This window comes from Cetorhinus maximus, chromosome 6 (genome assembly GCF_964194155.1).
Source record: "Cetorhinus maximus chromosome 6, sCetMax3.hap1.1, whole genome shotgun sequence".
NCBI classification, from domain to species: domain Eukaryota; kingdom Metazoa; phylum Chordata; class Chondrichthyes; order Lamniformes; family Cetorhinidae; genus Cetorhinus; species Cetorhinus maximus.
In genome coordinates this window covers 70,386,325-70,407,151 of record NC_135884.1, presented here as the reverse complement: position 1 = coordinate 70,407,151, position 20,827 = coordinate 70,386,325, and the positions used below count along the sequence as shown (strand labels likewise).

General features: G+C 44.3%; 1 protein-coding gene across 1 annotated transcript in view; it reads left to right on the top strand.

Annotated features, from left to right (window-relative positions):
- dock3 (dedicator of cytokinesis 3) overlaps positions 1-20,827 on the top strand; it is a 1,472,428-nt gene that overhangs the window by 1,346,461 nt on the left and 105,140 nt on the right. Inside the window, exons 41-44 of the mRNA XM_078543841.1 lie at positions 3,273-3,414; positions 4,168-4,334; positions 6,149-6,235; positions 11,293-11,472. Of these exons, the coding sequence (XP_078399967.1) occupies positions 3,273-3,414; positions 4,168-4,334; positions 6,149-6,235; positions 11,293-11,472 (576 nt within the window). The remainder of the gene's footprint in view (positions 1-3,272; positions 3,415-4,167; positions 4,335-6,148; positions 6,236-11,292; positions 11,473-20,827) is intronic.

The following is a 20,827-nucleotide window of genomic DNA, read 5'->3' as shown; positions in this document are numbered from 1 at the left end:
AATGCCATTCCTTTCATCGCCCATGTGGTTAGACTGTCCTCTAGTGGTTATATATGGTTAGTACAGTGAAAGTTTGTCAGGCCCGAGATGCCAATTCTTACTTCAAAGTGGTATTGCTAACCAGGTAACACACTTGGAACAGCACAGCATCAGAATCACATGGAGACGCTCACTTAGAGACATACAAATTGACTCCTCCCAAGCCCTGATCTCTGCTGTACTGTCAGGTGTACAGCCCCAATAGTTGGTTTCTGCTGTAGTGTTGGGTGTCCAGCCCACCTCTGGTTTTGAAAGTGGTCATCCAGAAATCTGGGTATGTGTGGCAGCCAGGGATTGTCCATTTTGCCAATGTTATATTTTTTAGAAGGGCTGTGTGCATCCTGTGCACATGTGATGTCGAACTAATTAACAGTTTCGTAACTGAAAGTTATGACTAGGTTGGGAGGGTGAACTGACTCCTCTCTTTGTTCCACTCTGGGTTGGTTATAACAGAGTTTGAATATTTTTAAAAATTGATATTGCCAATTCAATATGTACTTAACTGTGTACAGCTCGGTGTAAGAATTGAGCCAGCCAGATTCCTTGAGTTAACAAGTAAGGAGTTTTATTACTGAAATTCAGGTAAAGATACAGAAATTATTAGCAAAAAGGTTTAAAATGTACGAATATGTCCAAGTTCCCACTACTGCAAAAAAACACACCCAACTTCCCCATGCATGCATAAAAAGAAATAAAATTTTAGAGTATCAGATGTTAGAACTTGACCAAGTAAAAAAAGATAAAGTCAGAAAAATTTATCATGGACTGTCTGAATGCTTGTTCACAGCTAGAGAGTCACTTTCCATGATGGCTGCTGGTACTTTGGCTTCTCACTGAATCAGTCACTCTGCAGTTGTGGCTGGTTGATTCTCTTTTCTCTTGAAGACTGCGGTGTTGAGTTGGAATCCTCCTTTAAGAATTCTCAATTTGCAACAATGAGGTCTTCTAGTTGGTTTTCAAACCACAAACAGGTCTCAGCTTTTTTGAAAGAAGTTTCAGAGAGAGGTGGATGAGACTATTGCCCCTACTGTCTCTGTAGCAGTCTCTGTCTGTTAGTTTAAATCCAGTATATTTTATAAGTAAGAGCCGACCTTTCTCTGTTTTCAGTCTGAGGCTTAGCTTAGCCATTGCCTCTGAGAGCTCCATAGACTCTGTGTCTCCATAAAGTGACTTGTGGCCTTTACAAATGCAACTTAGGAGCTGCTGTGGACCAGTGTCCTTTGTTTAGGCCAAAATGTCATCTTAAAAAAGTTAAATATATATATATATATATCCAGCAGATGACATTACAAATTAATATTCTACATAGCACATTTTCAAAACATGAGCAACCTAGTTGAGAGGGGAGAAGGGATCTAGATGGAACACTCCACTAGCACAACAATCTAGGCTGATATTCCAGTGAAACATTGAAGGAGTGCTGCACTGTCAGAGGTGCAATCCGTCAGATGAGCCATTAAATCAATGCCCCATCTGCCCTCCTAGTTGGATGTAAAAGATCCTGTGACACTATTTGAAGTTCTCCTCTGTGTCCTGGTCAATATTTTTCCCTCATTAAACATCTTTGAAGCAGATTATCTATTCATTATCACATTGCTTATGCGCAGTCTTGCTGTGCACGTACTGGCTGCTGTGTATTCAACGTCACAACAGTGACTATATTTTAAAAATCCATTGGCTGTAAAGTCCCTTGTCACATACTTAGGTCATGCAAGGGGCCATAGAAATGCAAGATCCCCTTTCTCCACCTCATGGCTCACTTCTAACTCAGCAGTTGCAGTTTGCTTTATTTTTGATCTGTACTCACATGTGATAAATATCCTGAAACTACTTGGGTAGAATGATAATGAGCCACACAGGCCCAAGTTAAATCCCCAGTCTATTGGTGATTTTGTTGACCTCAGCTGGCTGGCGAAAGGAGCACAGCAGTTGCCTTCAGCCACTCAGACGAGGAAGGGAAACATTAGTTAAAGTTCCAAGCCCCCTATCGCCATCCTTTCTTCACCCGTCATCCACATGTGTGAGTCATCTGTGCTCACAGATAGAGACTGGTCACTAGGTCAGATATCAGAGGGTAGCCGTGCCACTGAACATGTACCCTAGCAAGGTATGGAGCCTTCCGTAGAGGAGTGGAGAAAAGGGAGGGTGCAGAAATTAAAGGAAAAAGCACTTCTTAGGAAGAAGGAACTGAACTTTGTAGCAGTATTGGAGGAATTTAATTCATCTGCCCATATTCCTGGGTCCCAGTTACAAGCTGCCTTTCTGGTCAAAGCCAGTGAACAGGACAGCAGCAAACACAAGCAAGAAATCAATCATCAGCCATGTCTCCACACCTGTTAGCTGATAAAAGGGAACTAAAAGGATATTATATTTTTTAATAATTTGCTAATTGCTGTTACTTTTCATGAAAAATGGGCAGCACATAAATTACATTTTTAATTTGCAATTTTTAAGAATAATTTGTTTACAGGGATGGATACACATTTTCTTCACCACATTTGCTTATCCCCAAGAAAAATCCCAGCCCACAGTAGAATCTGACTAATGTGCTGCACGTTATGCAGTGTTTTGTCAATTTATATTGTCTCTGGCCTTCTCACACATTGGATCAAATTTCTTTTTCTCACTATATTGTGAGGTGATAACTCGCTCTATTGAGGTAACCTACTTAAAAGGAATTCATTGATTTACATAGTGTGACATTCACCTTGTCTTTGGCAGTGCCCACCATCTTTGTTTTTGTGTACTAATAAATTGGCCATGGCATTGTCCACAAAGTTGCTAAATATTAGTTCTGTTTACATACACAATGACGTTGGAGTTCAGAGCCACCTGGTGTCAACAGCCTGTGACTGTAGCATCAGTGGGAGCTGTTTACAGAGGAGATTCCCATTATAACTGTGCGCATTGGCAGCTTCAGTGGTACATGCTGATATAAAAACAAAACCAAAAATCATGACAGCTGGAAGTGAAGTTTGTGGATAGGAAGTGCACAGCATAATAATTAACAGACTTTTTATAATTTATATATATATATATTTGGATAATTCAATTGTATTGAGCATTCCAGCCAAATGCTTTTACTGTTTTTAGATACCAGTGGACTGTTTCTTTAGATATTTTAGATGTTTCTTTAGATATTTTTAAGATTGCCAATCCTTTTATCCCTTTAAATAATTGTTGATTGTTTCTTCAGTCTGACTCTTCCTCTTTGTTTTTTCCACTGACCCCAGAACAAGGAGTTTGTGTGCCGTGGTCACGATTATGAGAGGCTGGAGGCCTTTCAGCAGAGGATGCTGACTGAATTCCCACAAGCCATTGCCATGCAGCATCTCAACCAGCCAGATGAAACCATTCTGCAGTCTGACGCACAGTGTATCCTTGCACCTTGAGCAGGTTCCCCAATGACTGAGCTGGTTAGGGCTGTGAATAGCTCACCATAACAGCCCAGAAGGTTTCCAGGTCCAATTTCCAGGCTGTGTGGAGTCAGCTGATCTCAGCAACAGTGATAAAAATAGAGATGGTGCCATTGTCCTCAGCTGCCCTCGGCTAGGAAGAGAAAATTAAGTCAGGGTTCCCTATCCTGATCCCTGTCCAATGTAGGCAATCGAGCACAGCTCTGATGCCCTCTATGGAGAATGACCTGTCAACATTCACTGACTAGTCGTACACATGAAGCAAGACCATTTGGGTAAGGCACCGGGGTCTGAAAATGTCCATGGAACCAGGTCCCAGCAAATGGCACCACTGTCTGGAGAGGAAGAGGGAAAATGGAAAAAGAACACTGTTAATGAAGCAATTAAGAGAGAAAATGCTAGAAATACTAAGCAGGTCAGGCAGCATGTGTGGAGAGAGAAATGAAGTTAATGTTTCTGGTCAATGACCTTTCAGCAGAACAGTCAGCCTGACTTGCTAAGTATTTCCAGCATTTTCTGTTTTTATTTCAGATTTCCAGCATCTGCAGTATAACTGCTAACCAAACCAATGTTTACCTGAATAATCTAATACTGCCTGTCCATTAACCAGAGGATATAGTGATTATCCTGCAGATGAAGGTGGACCTTGTTTGTGAAAGCTGATGGAGAGGACCAGTTTTTGCTGTGCCATTTTCTTTGACCTTGTGTGTAGATCTGCAGATTTATGCAGTGTGCCCAATTCCAGAGAATGTGGAAGTTCTCCAGATGGAGAGGGTTCCAGACCGAATCAAGAGCTTCTACCGCGTAAACAACGTCAGCCGCTTTCGATATGACAGACCCTTTCATAAAGGCTCAAAGGACAAGGAGAACGAGTTCAAGGTGAGCATAGTGTGCACCACTAACATTAGCCACAAATCCAATAGCCTCTCCCACTCTTCCAGTTGGCCTACTCTTTGCAGCAGGAAATTGATACTTGTAGTTTACAAGACAATGCTGCACAAGAAACAGTGATGATGCCTACTGATGGAGTCCATCAGGTGGAGGTGGCCATAGATGAAATGCACTTGTAAAATCTTGGAAGGTGTCTGTGAAACAGCAAAGTTGGAGAATATGAAATAAAAATAGAAAAAGCTGAAAACATCTAGAAGGTCTGGCAGCATCTCTTGAGGGAGAAACAGAATTTATGGACTCTTGTGGAGGCGACTGGAGTCTCATTCACTGGCTGCAGAGCCAGCAAGAGTCCCTTGTCGCCTCTTTTAAGGAAGGCCCCGCCGCATCTTATTCCACTCAGGTATTTGACAGGCCAGTGATGGGCCTTCCTTGGGATCAAGGACTCTGGGCGGAGGTCCTAGCCGTTGAAAGCTGCTGACCAAACAGAAGCCAGCAGCTCTGTTTAGGTGAATGATGGGGGGAGGGGGCTTCATGGGGTGGGGGTCGTGGTAGAGGAGGATTGGCGGCAAGGGGTGGCTCTCAGTGGGCTGTCCTTTCCTGATTGCTGGGTCCCTCGATCACTGAGTGCCTTTGGACGAGGTATCAGCTTCAAAACCCAGCTTTTCTGTCTTTTAAAAGAATATGTATGTTGCTAAACTAATTCTTTCAACAGGAGTCTCACTTAGAAGAGAAAAATATACTGGAAGATTCATAGAGAAACATAGGGGGTTATTCTCGCCCAACAAGAAATCCACTGGATGACCACTTTGCAGAACATCCCCATTCAGTCTACCATTATAACCCCCAGCTTCCAGCTGCCTAACGTTTTGATTCTCCACCTTGCTCCCACACTGACCTTCCTGCGCCTTGGCCTGATACAATGTTCCAATGAAGCTCGACGAACATCTTTCAACTGGGCACTTTACAGCCTTCTGGACTCTAAATGAGTTCAACAAGTTTAGATCATAACCTCCATCTCCATTTTGTTTTGTTTTCTTTTGCTGGTTTGGTTTATTCCTCTTGTTTCCCTCTTATTTCCTTGACTTTGCTTTCGATTGGCAGCTATTCAGGACCCGGCCATTCACTCCTCTTCCAGACACATCTTTTGTTCCTTTACTTGTCCCATTGCCACTCCCTTTGGTCTTGCGCCATAAATCTTTTGTCATTTAATCTCCTCTGTTTTTCACCCTATCACAGACTTTCCCTTTAGTTCTTCTTCCCACCTTTCTGCTGCCCCCTTTCACTTGCTCAAAACCTGTTACATTTCTAGCTTTTCCCAGTTCTGATGAAAGGTCATAGACCTGAAAAGTTAACTGTTTCTGTCTCCATAGATGTCCCCGTACCTGCTGAGTATTTCCAGCATTTTCTGTTTTTATTTCAGATTTCCAGCATCTATAATATTTTGCTTTTGTAAGAAACCCACTGGATTGGTTGGGGCACTGGCTTTACAGCCAGCCCTCCACTTCAGTGGACAGCAAAGTCAAGTGTGTATGAAACCAGCATTACATTTGATCCCATCAACAAGTTAGGTTAAAGTTGTCTCCAGAATTTGTAGAAAACAGCAGCTTCAGCTATGCAGACTGGAATAATTAGCGCTGGAAGTGCGTGAGTGAGGTTCTGGGACCTGTGTAGAAGAGAAAATTACTGGGCCTACTTGAGTGCTGGGGTGACAAGTGTTGTGTGAATACTGAACCACAGAGTTGAGATACTGGGTAATAATTCGTGGCAGTAATGGTTTTGTATCACCCTCTATCTTCCTGTAGAGTCTCTGGATTGAACGCACCACCTTGACGCTTACACACAGCTTGCCTGGAATCTCCCGCTGGTTTGAAGTAGAGAAGAGAGAGGTGGTAAGATCCTGCTTTTTGTTTTTGTTTCCAAATGGACCTGTGTTGTCATCGCATGGAGACAGTGAATTGTGAACCAGTCCCATTCCAGAGCTGTTCCTTTAATGAGGCTATTGAATCATAGAATCCACCTCCACTTGAGTTCATTATTTCCATTTTGGATCTTTCAATACCTCAAACACAGCCCTGGCAGGAAATGTTTAAATTAATGCAAAAGACTGAGGCCCCTTTGCACAGGATTCTAATGATATTCAGAAGAGTAGAAGGAAAAGGTGAGGTAATTGGAGAAGAAACTATGAGATGATGCCTAGCTGAGAATGTAAAAGCAAAATATTGCAGAGAATACTGAAGGAGATGAGAAGTTTGGGTTTCGAAGTGCGGGAAAAGACTGAGGGGATAAGTTTAATGTCACCTATGTGGTGAGAAATTGTTGGGATCAAATCACTCTTAAATGGGTTTTAACACCACAACCCATTTAATTTCCATTGACTTTGACCAGTCAGATCCCATTTATAGAATGGTAACAGCACAAAAAAAGGCCATTTGGCTGTCGTGTCTGTACTGGCTCTCTGAAGAAACAATTCTCCTCGTGCCACTCCCTACCTATTCCCCGTAGCCCTGCACATTCTTCCTTTTCTGAATTACTCCTAAATTAGAATTGGAAAGGTTGGGTAGAATTTAATGCTCCCCATAGAGGCAGGCTGTGAGGCGGGGGTCCCATATAATGGGGCAGGAAGGTGCATGATGTTCCCAACTCCCCCTATTGTCTGTGGTGGGAAGGGTAAAGGAAAGCCTTCCCATCCAGAAGCCAGCTGAACCCCTCAAGTGGCCACTTGAAGGCTTCATGCCACCGATGCTGGAATTCAACCAACAGCATGTGGGGCCACGCCATGTGGGCAAACCTACAGGTAAACCCTGGCAGGTAAGCCTGTGGGGGTGGTGATGCGGGGTGGGGGGTGGACTGGGGAGAATTCTGCCCAACAGAAAGACCTGCCAGCAGCAAGTGCCACCCACACATGAAGGCCCCTACCTGCCCTTGAAACTAACTCCCTTGCCCCCACCTTACTGTGGTCTCCCCAACAGGCTCCGGCAAGGCTACCTTACATATCTTCACTCCAGAGCAGCCTGGGTCTCCTACAGTACCCCAATGGCCACTGCTCCTGATGGCGCTGCCGGTACTGGAGAGTGCCGGTCTCTTATTGGCCAGCCGCTTGGAGGCAGGAAATTCCCTTTGATCATCATGAGAACCCCATCGCCAGCCAGGTATGTGCCTAATTGGCATTAAACTGGGCTAGAGGGTGAGGACTTAGAATGGCTGTGGAAAGATTGCTACTGGCTCTGCAGCCGGTGGATGGGCCCACCACCGTGAGCATTAAATTCCACCAGTTGTCTAATCTCTCCATTTGACTGATAATCCTAGGCTCAGTGCAACTCTGAACTTTCCTTTCCTGTTCCCTGTAACCTCCAAATACTCCATCCTACACACTTCTCTCTGAAATCGAAACTCATCACAATGTCTTCTTCATTTTAATCTAACCCAACTGCTGGCAAACTTATGGGACCTAAATGACCAGTCTTGACTTCAACAGTGAGGATGTAGAGAGAAGTGCATAGGATAGAGTCTTTGGAGCTTAGGAGGAACAAGAGAGGAAAATTCAGAGGACCATTGAACCTTCATATCAGTCAATTGGAGAGATTAGACATGTTTCAACAGAAAGCCTGGCGTATTGCCTGATCTCAACTCTAACCCATCCCTGGGAGCTGCCCAGGTGTAGGAATGCCCAGCTGAACCTGCGATGAGACCCACAGTGTCTCAGTGGAAACATTGCCTGCAGTGGCACTGCTATTGATACCCGAAGTCAATGCAAAGTTAGCTAATCAAAGTTGGGGTAATGATGAGGCATTACAATTAGCCTCAGTACCCCTGGGGAAGGTGCGGGGGAATCTTCAGTCAATATTCTGTACCTCCACTCATGTTACAAACATCCATCGAGGTCCATGATCAAGCTCAGCTATGATGTTCCTCGAGTTGAATAGTTTGCCATGATTGTATCTAAAAACAGCAGACAGCACTGATAAAGTAATGCACGGCACCCGAGGTGGAGAGATGCACAGTTTTCTGCTGTGGAGAAATGCAGTGCAGGAGCCAGGTGGCCTCACTCAGGAAGGGAAGTTAGATCAGTCTTTGCCTGGCTGCTTTCCAGCTTTCCTAAGAAGGTTGCAGAACTTCAGTCTGTATTGACTTGGCTGATCTCAGCTAGGTTGGTGTGGTGGGTTGGGGCTAAGGACACTAAAACAGATCCCTTCCTCACGGCGGTATGACCAAGGCCAGAGTCTTGCAGTTTGGGCAGTGCAGTTTGGGATACTAGCACTCTGTGACCTGTAACCCAGTGGATCAGGCTATGCCACCCCAATTCATGTCATGTTAAGAAAGCATAGAATGGTGAAGCTGGGGGCAACTGACTGATCTGTATAAAAAAAAGTTAGTAAAGGCCTTTTTTATCACCTATCTCCCTTTGGGCCAGATACTCAGTTGGATGAGCTTAATTCTGCAAGTGCCTGCTGGTAATTCAGCAGCACCTGAGAGTGGCACAGCTACACAACCCACCAGATGCCAGCTACAACACTGGCATCTCCCTGGCAATGTGGAAAATTGTCCAGATATGTCCTGTACACAAAACGCAGGACAAATCCAACCCAGCCAATTACCGCCCCATCAGTCTACTCTCGATCATCAGTAAAGTGATGGAAGAGGTCATAAACAGTGCCAACAAGTGGCACTTGCTTAGCAATAACCTGGTCACTGATGCCCAGTTTGGGTTCAGCCAGGGCCACTCAGCTCCTCACCTTATTACAGCCTTGGTTTAAACATGGACAAAAGAGTTGAACTCTGAAGAGATGAGGTGCAAGTGACTGCTCTTGACATCAAGGCAGCATTTGACCGAGTGTGGCATCGAGGAACCTAGCAAAACTGCAGTCAAGGGGAAAACTCTCTGCTGATTGCAGTCATATCTCGCACAAAGGAAGTTGGTTGTGGCTGTTGGAGGTCAATCACCTCAGTTCCAGGACATCACTGCAGGAGTTCCTCAGGGTGGTGTCCTAGGCCCAACCATCTTCAGCTACTTCATCAATGACCTTCTTTCCATCATAAGGTCAGAAGTGGGAATGTTCACTGATGATTGCACAATGTTCAGCACCATCCGCAACTCCTCAGATACTGAAGCAGTTGATGTCTAAATGCAGGAAGACCTGGACAACATCCAGTCTTGGGCTGACAAAAGGCAAGTAATATTCGCACCACACAAATGCCAGGCAATGACCATGTCCAACAAGAGGGAATCTAACCATTGCCCCTTGACATTCAATGGCATTACCATTGCTGAATCCCCCACTAACATCATCCTGGAGGTTTCCATTAACCAGAAACTGAACTGGACTAGCTATATAAATACTGTGACCACAAGAGCAGGTCAGAGGCCAGGAATCCTGCAGTGAGTAGTTCACATCCTGACTCCCCAAACCACCATCTACAAGGCACAAGTCAGGAGTGTGATGGAATATTTTCCACTTGCCTGGATGAGTGCAGCTCCAACAACAGTCAAGAAGCTTGACACCATCCCGGACAAAGTAACCCACTTTATTGGCACCCCATCCACAAACATTCACTCCTTCCGTCGCCGACTCACAATGGCAGCAGTGTGTACCATCTACAAGGTGCACTGCAGGAACTCACCAAGGCTCCTTAGACAGCACCTTCCAAACCCAGGACCGCTTCCATCTAGAAGGTCAAGGACAACAGACATATGGGAATGCCACCTCCTGGAAGTTCCCCTCCAAGCCTCTCACCATCCTGACTTGGAAATAAATCACCCTTCCTTCCCTGTCACTGGGTCAAAATCCTGGAACTCCCTCCTTAACAGCATTGTGGGTGTACCTACGCCACATGGACTGCAGCGGTTAAAGAAGGCAGCTCACCACCACCTTCTCAAGGGCAATTAGTGATGAGCAATTAATGCTGGCTTAGCCAATGATGCCCACATCCCACAAATGACTAAATTGTGTGGATGACTAAAATGAATAAATAAAAAGTGTGTGGATGTTACAGAGCATCATCAACCCCATCCTCTAACTCACAACACCATGTCATTACACTTCTCCTGGTCTTTGCTGTCACATGATCAGTTACAAATAAGGAAGGGCATGTGATCCACCTATATCTTATATTGATAATTTTTATCTCAACTTATCAGCCTCACAATCCCCCCAATTCCTAAATATTTTCATGATTTTGCATCCCACTGCCGCACTAAAAGTCCATTCCACGTGCTTATCACTTCTTATATGAAGAACATATTCATTCTAGATTTCCTATTTGCTAAGTTGAACCTCTTGTACTCCTATGTTATTGTTTAGTTCAAAGTAGTGCTACAGATTTACTGCTTCTACATCATTTTATTGTCTTACAAACCTCAATGGAACTTTCTCACTCACCTTTCTTTCCTGAATTTCTCCACTATATTTTCCTGACATGGTGAAGACACCATCCAGTGAATTATTAAAATCAGGCAGTCCCCTGTCAGACTCCCAGCTTGTGTGTTGTTCTCCACTGGCTGATGCTAACTGGCCCAGCAACTGTTCTGCGAGCTCTGCATTAGGACAGGGAGAAGCATCCAGGGTTACAACCCATGATGGCCACCCAGTGACACAACCCCCAGTCTAGCAATCATGTGTGTTGGATGAGGATTGGATATGACTCAGGTGTGTTCAAATCCTGCCAAGGTCACACCTCTCCCTATTTCTGTAACCTCCTCTAACACGGCAACTCTCAGAGATATCTCCAAATCTGGCCTCTTGCACATTCCAGATTTTAATTGCTCGACCACTGTGCCTTCAGCTGCCTAGGCCTTAAGCTCTGGAATTCCCTCCCTAAATTTCTCCCCCTCTCGACCACATTCTTCTTTTATGGTACTCCTTAAAACTACTAAGGAAGCACCATGAGATTTTTTACCATGTACGATGCCATATTAATGTTGCTATGCTTTATCATTAATTTGTGACAGTTGGAGGTGAGCCCCTTGGAAAATGCCATCTATGTTGTGGAGAACAAGAACCAGGAGCTGCGAACTCTCATCAGCCAATACCAACACAAGCAGCTGCACGCCAACATTAATCTTCTTAGCATGTGTCTAAATGGAGTCATAGATGCAGCCGTCAATGGAGGAATAGCCAGATACCAGGAGGTAAGGATAAGCTCAAGCAGGCTTGAATTTACAGTCGGATACAACCAGAGCCAAAATAAAAACAAAAAGTGCTGGAAGTACTCAGCAGGTTAAGCAGTAACTGTAGTGTAAGAAATAACTTTCTACACCTGACAGGTTACTCTACTGTTCGGACAACACTCAAAGCCCAAATCAAACACTCATGTCTTTGCTAGGTTTGGTAAGAATACCCACGAACAATACAATACCTGTTAACAATACACCTGTTAGTCACAACTACATTAGAAGGAGTTATAGATATGATGAGCCAGAGAGCAGTCAACTACCTGATGGTCATATCCTTCAGTAACTGATCAAGTTGCCCATAAAAATGCATCGAATCACTCTTTGTAATGATTTTTATACCTTTCTTTCCAAAGTGGGTAGGATGTTTCGTTGACGGCTTCATGCTGTCCTATTGAAATCCACCTTAAATCCAAGGTAAACTACAATTGTCCAATGAGTCATGTAATTCTTTGTTCAAGCATTAGAGTTTTTGGGACTGCCTTGATCTGTTTTAAATCTCGATCTGTTTTAAATTTCCTTCAGTAATTCCATCAGACGTGGATGCTGCAGATGTCTTTAAGATAATTATTAACACATAACAACAGCAACTTCCTTTCTTGGTGTCACATATTTCAGAATCACAATATAATTAAATAATCTGAATCCTTCAAATTACTCACATTTTACAAGTTGTTGCTTGGAGACAGAGTTTATCTGATAAAGTACATAAAAACGTGTATTCTTGCGAAGTTAGTTTCAAAAGAAGACAAACTCTGACATTATCTATAATCATCAGTTTGTGTCAGTATCTACAGCTTTTAAAACACTTAAGTTAGCTAACAGACATGTTGTCTTATGGCATACATGAAGTCTTACCAAAGTTCCTACTTGGCATCAAAGCAAAACGTAGAGCAACATATTCCCCCCGTTGGCAGGGGGGAAGTGCGGGAGTGGGTGCGGGCAGGCGCATGCGGGCGGGCGGCCTTCCGATCAGTGCCCCCCCATTCGGGGGAGGGGGGGGCGGTGTGCGCCGCCATTTTATGTGGGTGGTCTAATTAAGGCCCGCCCAGCATGACGTCTGCCAGGAAGCGCTCAGCGCATGCGATGGGGTGGGGGGGGGGGATTTCCCTCAGCCAGGAGTGCACTCTTTTGCGCATGCGAAAGAGCGCACAGATCTGCCTGAGGAAAAGTGCTACCTCAGGGAGATCGGCTCCGATTTAAAACTTTCAATACAGGTTATCAAAAAATTTCCCTGCCATGTCCCCTCATGTGACACTGTCACATGAGTTGGGACATGTCCATAACTATGTTCATGATCGTCAAACTGAAAATCTAAATGATGCGGGGTGACGTCAGGACGCACGGCCGACCTATCCCTGTGTCATTTTATGTGTCGGCAAGCGGGCCTCGCCCCCACTCGATGACCGGAAGGTGCTGCCCATAGCTTTGAATAATGTCTGTTTATTCATTTCAACCCAATTTTACAACCTTAGTCTCTTGCTAAACATTCCACAGCCTTAGAAGTGTTATTTCCTAATACAGACAAGCCTCTGTTTACCAGTAAGGAAACAGCCTGCAGCTTTTAACAGATTACTTTAATTTGAAAAACCTTTTGCTCTTTGCAATGTATGCTGGTCAACTGGTCAATTTTTACACACCTGTCTACAGAAAACAGCATTCTGTATTTCATTTAAACTATTGATGCTCCCCTGGGTTACTTTCGCAAACCTGAACCACAACTTTCACTTCTTACAGTGGAAACAGCAGAAATGGAGATAACATTTCAGGTCAATGATCTTTTGTCAGAACTAGAATAAGTTAGAGATGTAACATGTTTTAAGCAAGTACAGAGGCAGGGTAATGAGGGTGAGAACAAATGGAAGGTCTGTGATAGGGTGGCAGGCAGAAGAGATTAAATGGCAAAAGGGTTGATGGTGCAAGGCAAAAGAAGAAGGTAATGACACAAGTAAAGAAACAAAAGATGGGCCTAGAGGAGGTGTAAATGGGAATAGCAGAATCATCAGCTGCCGTCCAAAAAAAGGGAACAGAGGATATTATCTGAAATGTTGAACTCATTGTTGAGTCTGGGAGGCAGTAAAATACCTAGTTGAAGGATGAGGTGCTGTTCCCCAAGCTTACATTGAGCTTCATTGGAACAATGTAGGAGGCTGAGATCAGAGTGGGATTGGGCAAGAATTAAAATGACAGGTGATTGGAAGCTCAGAGTCACACTTGGGGTCTGAATGGAGGTATTCTGCAAATCAGTCATAAGAACATAAGAAATAAGAACAGGATTCGGCCCCGAGCCTGCTCTGCCATTCAATAAGATCACGGCTGGTCTTCTTGTGTTTCAATTTCCACATTCCCATCTAACCCCGGTAACCTTTGATTTCCTTGCCTAACTAGAATCTATCTATCTGAAGAAGGGTCATATGGACTCGAAACGTTAACTCTGTTTCTCTCTCCACAGATGCTGCTAGACCTGCTGAGTTTTTCCAGCATTTTCTGTTTTTGTTTAAGAGTCTATCTACCTCTGCTTAAAAAATATTCAGTGACCCCGCCTCCACCACCTTCTGAGGCTGAGAATTCCAAAGTCACACAGCCCTCTGAGAGATAAAAATTCTCCTCATCTCTGTCCTAAAAGGGCGACCCCTAATTTTAAAACAGTGCCCCCTAATTCTGGACTCACCCACAAGAAGAAACATCCTTTCCACGTTCACCTTCTCAAGGCCATTCAGGATCATGTAAACTTCAATCAAATCACCTCTCACTCTTCTAAACTCCAGTGGAAACAAGCCCAGTCTGTCCAACCTTTCCTCATAAGACAACTCATTCATTCCAGGTATCAATCTAGTAAACCTCCTTTAAACTGCCTCCAATGCATTTACATCCTTCCTTAAATAAGGAGACCATAACTGTACACAGTATTCGAGGTGCGGTCTCACCAATGCCCTGTATAACTGAAGCATAACATCCTTACTTTTATGTTCAATCTCTCTCATTATGAAGGATAGCATTCCATTAGCCTTCTCAATTACTTGCTGTACGTGCATGCTAACTTTTGGTGACTCATGTACTAGAACATCTAGATCCCTCTGCACCTCAGAATTATGCAGCCGTTCTCCATTTAAGTAATACTCTTTTTTTTGTTCTTCCTGCCAAAGTGAACAACTTCACATTTTCCCATATTAAGCTTCATTTGCCAGATCACACAATCTCTGTTTGGTCTTCTCAATGTAAGCAGCAAATACAGTGTGCCAAATTGAAAGAAGTACAAGTAAATCACTGTTTCAGCTAGGGAAAGTGTTTGTGGATCTGACTAGTAGGTTGGGAGGCTTAAGTGCATATGTTGCATCTCCTGTATTTGTATAGCAAGGTGCAATGGGAAGGGGAGGGTATGTTAGGGGTGACTGAGGAGTGGAGCAGGGTGTCGGGGAAGGAGGAACCATAAAGAATGCTGTAGGCAGAGGAGAGAGGAAGATGTGTTTAATGTGTCATTGCACTAGAGGCGGCAGAAATGGCATCCATTAAATGTGGAGACTGGTGAAGAAACCCTATCGTGGTTCTGAAAAGGGAAGGGCTGAGCGCAGTAGTCGTGGGAAATAGAAGGGACATATTTGGGGGCCCTTCCAACTACAGAGGACAATCCTCGGTTGAGGAAAAAGACATCAGAAACACCTCTATGGAAGGCTGTACTAGCAGAGCATATGCAATGGAGAAAAGGTGGAGGAATGGAATGAAATCCTTACAGGAAAAGGAGTGGGACAAAGTGTAGTCAAGGTAGCTATGCAAGTCAGCGAACTTATAGTTGATAAAAGCAAATTAGTGCGGATGCTGGAAATCTGAAACAAAAACAGAAAATGATGGAGAAACTGAGCAGGTCCGACAGCGTCTGTGGAGAGAGAAGCGGAGTTGACGTTTCGAATCCGTATGACCCTTCTTCAGAACTTATAGTGAATGATAGCACATCCCCAGACATGGAGACTGAGAAGTCGAGGAAGGGGAGGGAAGATTTGGAAATGGACCTTGTGAAGGTGAGAGAAGGGTGGAAATTGAAAGTAAAGTCAATGAAACTTTCCAGTTCCAACGAATGCAGGAAACGTAACCGATAAATTATCAATTTATCAGAAAAAGAGGAGGGAGGGTCCTGAGTAGGCCTCCAACAAAGAAGCTTTCACATATCCCATGAAAAGGCAGGCATGTAAGGACCCATGCAGTTTCCCATAACAACACCTTTTATTTGGAGGAAGTGAGTCGAGTCAAAGAACAAGTTCAGCCAGGTGAAGGAGGGTGTTGGTTGATGGTGACTCTTAGCACCTCCATTCAAAGAAGAAGTGGAGACTCCTCAGGCCATCCTGGTGCGGGTGGGGGTGGGGTGTAGATTGATTGGATGTCCATGGTGAAGAGTAGACAGCTAGGGCCAAGAAACTGTAAATTTTAAAAGGGGCAGTGGACTTAGTAAGCGTCAGAGATGTAGGTTGCAAGAGACTGGACAAGGGAGAAAAAAAAGAAAGAAGTCAATTCTGTGGGGCAAGAACTGGCTGAATCAATGCATCTATCAGGGCAGTCCTGTTTGTGGATATTGGGAAGAAGGTAGAAGTGGGCTTTGGGTACTGTGAGGTGGGAAGCTCTCTCGAGGTGATAATGTCCTTGACAGTTTGGAAACAATAGCTTGACGTTTGAGGTGAGGTCATGGTCCAGGGGATGTAGCAGGCAGTGTCAGAAAATTGGCATTCAGCCTCAGGTAGGTAGAGGCCGATTTGACAAATAGTACCAGTGTCACCCTTGATCCAAAGAGGGTAATAGGCCGGAGGGAAGGTTCAAGTGCAACAAGAATTCTGACGACAAGAGAAACATTCACTGTGAGGTGGAAAACATCTGGCCAAAGAAGTAGGATCAGAAGCAAAGGGGGCAGAAGAGCTCAGAGTCATGCCAGGCTTAAAATTCATTGAGGCATAAGAGGATGAAGCTCAGAACTGACGGCTCAGGGTGAGAGAGGAGAAGATTAGAGGGGTTCATAAAAACATAGCAAGGGGTGAGATTGGAAGACAGGAAAACATCAGAGGGAAATGAAAGAGAAGAAGAATTCGGAGAGACTTTGGTATCCAAGAGTTGTTGAAGCTTGCGATCCTTGATACCTGAAAGAAGAAAGTTAGTTGTTTGTTAAAGTGCCAGATGAGGCAAAGGATGAAATGCAATTGTGGAGCAGGACAGCTTTGAGATAGAGTGCATCAGTGCTACTGAAGATAGAAGTCAGTGGTATGCATGTAGCGCCGTATGGCATTGAGCATAGATCTCAGGATGGGGCGAGAACAGTGGTTTGATGAAAATTGAATGTTTTGGAAGGATATGTAATCATGTATGGATCCGAAGCATGCAGTACAGATTTTCAGTTGGAATCTAGATTAAATAAGTCGGAGCCAGAGACAGGTGCTGAGGAAAGAGGTGTGACAGTAAAGCTAAGTTTTGGTAAGTTGATAAGGCCCTTGGCCATGTCCATTCCATTGTCCTCACTTTTGCTCTCACCCCATCCCCCCTTTCCCAGAAGAATGATAGGATTTCCTTTGTCCTTACCCTCCATACCATCAGCCTCCATTTTCAATATATTTTCCACTGCCATTTCTGCCATTCCAGTGTGATGCCACCAACAAACACATCTTTCCCTGCTCTCCACTTTTCGGTATTCTGAAGGGGCCATTCCATTCATGACACACTGGTCCACTCAATCATCCCCGATTCCCCTCTCCCTTTCCACCCTACAGTGAACGTTTCCCCTGTTGTCAGAATTCTTGTTCACCTGAACCTTCCCTCCGGCCATTGGATCAAGGATGACACTGGCATCGTTTGTCAAATCGGCCTCTACCTACCGGAGGCTGAATGCCAATTTTCTGACACTGCCTCCTACATCCCCCTGGACTATGACCTGACCACAAACATCAAGCAATTGTTTCCAACCTGTCGGTGACCTCATCTCCTCTAGAGAACTTTCCTCCACAGCTTCCAACCTCATTGTACCCAAAGCCCACTTCTACCTCCTCTCATGCAAGTGCAGGAGCTGTAATACCAGCCCTTTCACCTCCTCCCTTCTCATCTTTCAAACACACTTTCGAGCTCAAATAGCAATTTACTTGTACTTTCAAGTTAGTATACTGTATTCAATCCTCTGCATTGAGGATACCAAACACAGATTGGGCGACTGCTTTGTTGTATACCTCAATTCAATGTGATGTATAAAATGGCTACTGCCCAAAATCTTTATTTACATATAATGGCATCAAAGGTCAAATGAATATGCTAAGCTACAGAGTACAAAGGTATTTCCTACGTCCAGAGAACATGCATCACTCTCACGCCTAAGTTCAGAGAATGCGTAGCACACTCACTCCCCAGTTCAAAGAACGTGCAGTGTTCTCACTCCCGACTTCCAAGAATATGCAGCGCTTTAACACCTAGGTTCAGAGAACGTGCAGCACTCTCGCTCCCTAGTTCAGAAAATGTACACCGCTCTCACTCCCAAGTTCAGAGAACATGCAGCACTCTCACTCCCGAGCACAGAGAGTGTGCAGCGCTCTCATCCCTGAGTTCAGAGAACGTGAGTACTCTCCTGTATTCAGGGAATGTGTAGTGTTCTCACACCTGAGTTCAGAGAGTGCACAGCGCGCTCATTCCTGAGTTCAGAGGACATGCAGCACTCACAATACCTAGCTCAAATAGGAACAGTGATAAATGGAGGAATTTCACAATGAGAAGGCGTTGTTTTAAATTGAAGTGCTGGACTGGGAGCCAGTGTTAGTCAGCAAGTACAGGGGGTGATGGGTGAATGGAATTTGCTGCAAGTTAGGATATGTGCAGCAGAGATTTAGATGAGCTGAAATTCATTGAGGGTGAAAGATTAAAAGCTGACAAGGAGAACATTACAATAGTCAAATCTGGCAAATGACGCATAATGCATGTTGGTAAGAATGCAGAATAGGCTCTAATTTTTTCAGGAGAGCAAACCCAGGTTCTCTAGTCTCGCCACGTAACTAAAGTCTTATGTCCTTTGTACTATTCTAGAAAATCAACTCTGCACCCTTACTAGGCCTTGACAATTTGCCAGAATCCTTGTCTAGAATTGGCTGCAGTACCCCAGATGCAGCCTAACCGGTGTTCACTAAGATTTAGCATAACTTCCTTGCTTTTGTAATCTGTGTCTGTAGTAATTAAAGTTTTATTTAGTGTGTAATGTACCTTTAAGAATAATACTTGTTAGGAGAGATCACATGATCTATAGTAACCAATAAGAGAGTAGCGCAGGCTACCTCCACAGTCAGTGTGGAGTTAGAGTTGGAGTTGAAAGCACAGGTGTAATTGCTGCTGTGTATGTTGTAAATAAACTTAACGTTTCCACCCAAGAAATGTCTGCAGATCAATTCTATCATTAATAGTACAACTTGGCCACCCCACAACAGTGTCTCTATTAGAAGGGCCGAGGATCCTGTAAGCCTTTTAATGGCCTTCTCTATTATCTTGCCACCTTCCATGACTTACTTACGTAAACCCGCAGGTATTCCTCTTCCTGCACCCCATATAAAATTGTACCTTTTAGTTTATAGTGTGTTTCTTTATTGTTCCTACTTCTCCCTGCCTCCTCCTGATTGACGTTCCTCCTCATGGTTCCCTGACCTTCAACCGTCTCCGAGTCCCTGACCTTCCTCCTCTCTGAATTCCTACCTTTCCCTCACCCCAGATCCCTGACCTTACCCACCTTGGGTACCCCACTTCCTGAGTTCCTGACCATTCCTCCCAGTTCATGACCCTCGCCCCCACCATGAGTTCCTGACCTTCATCCCCCCACACAAGTTCCTGACCTTCCCCCACTCCCTGAACTTTCCCCCCTCTCCCCAAGTCCCTGACCCTCCCTCCCTGATTTCCTGACCCTCTCCTCACCTTGAGTTCCAGACCTTCTCCCCTTTCTCTGCACTGAGTTCCTGACCTTCCCTCCACTGCCACCTCTTCAGAGCTCCAGGCCTTCCTCCTCCACTCTCCCGAGTTCCAGGCCTCTCTCCCTACACCCCCAGGGTTTAGACCTTCAGCCCATTACACCACTCCTCTCCTTCCACAGTTGCAAGCCGGTTGTCTGGGCATACACGCTGCTGCAAATGAGGTGAGCATATTAGAGTATGCAGGATGGTCTTTGAACTTGGCCTTTATGTGGGTGCACATGTGCAGAAGGACAACTAGACAGCTGATACACCTTGTAAATAATCATTCTGAACTTTTTCCAGTTCTGGTGACAGACCTGAAATGTTAACATTTTCTCTCCCTCCACAGATGCTGCCTGACCTGCATGGTGTTTCCACATTTTCTGTTTTTATTTCCGATTCCCAGTATCCAGAATACTTTGCTTTTCTATGAACTAGAGCCATCTCACCCCTGATCACCTATAGTAACTGAGATTTCTGCAGTACTTCTGTCTCTATTTCTGATTTTTCAATACCATTGCAATTAATGACTGGGTCTCCAAACCAAGCTGACTGATTTTACATGTGCGCTGTTCTCTCCACTATTCTCAATCTATTCCTTGTTATGTGAATTGTGACCTTGCTGGGATGTGGGATGATTATGATGATGATCACACTGCAATATTAGTGTACAAACACTTAGCATATGTTTATATTAAATTCATCTATTCACCATTTTAATGAGCTAATCATCTAATCAAATTAATGCCTCTCTTAAAATATCAGACACAGGAATTTCACTCACGCAGTACCATCCTGCAGTGTAATTTCTGGCCTGTTGTCGTTTGCATTTCAAGCAAAAAATGTGCACAGAGAGCAGATTGGCTGAATCACACAGAATCTACAAAGTAGATTTTGTAGATCCCATTCTGTCAGTTTATGAGATTTAAGAAAAAGATATTAGGTGGTCTAAGCAATACTGTGATCCAACACACTGCCCTTTCACCTCTGGCGATTGGATTTTAATCCAGCTCAGGCCAATGGGATAGAAGTTCTTTCTCTCTGCTGAATGCAAGGGCCAATGTCTCTTAGACCCAGTTCCTCGCAAACATGAGCGCGTGGCACAAAATTACTGAAAATAAAGCACAACTGGGCAACCTCGGTTAAGTAGGACACAGGGACGGCTGATGTAGGGGTGGAAAAAAGTAGAGTGCTTTCTGCTCGTATTGGTTTTGGACCAAGCAGATGGAGCTTTGTATCCAACCTGTGTTGTACAGCCCTGAGAGATTTTGGTGCTGTGTGTAAAAATAAATCAGGAAAGTGTTCATTCTCAACAGGGGTCAGTGTAATTTAATGGTCAGCAAACTATACTGCAATATTGCTGCTCG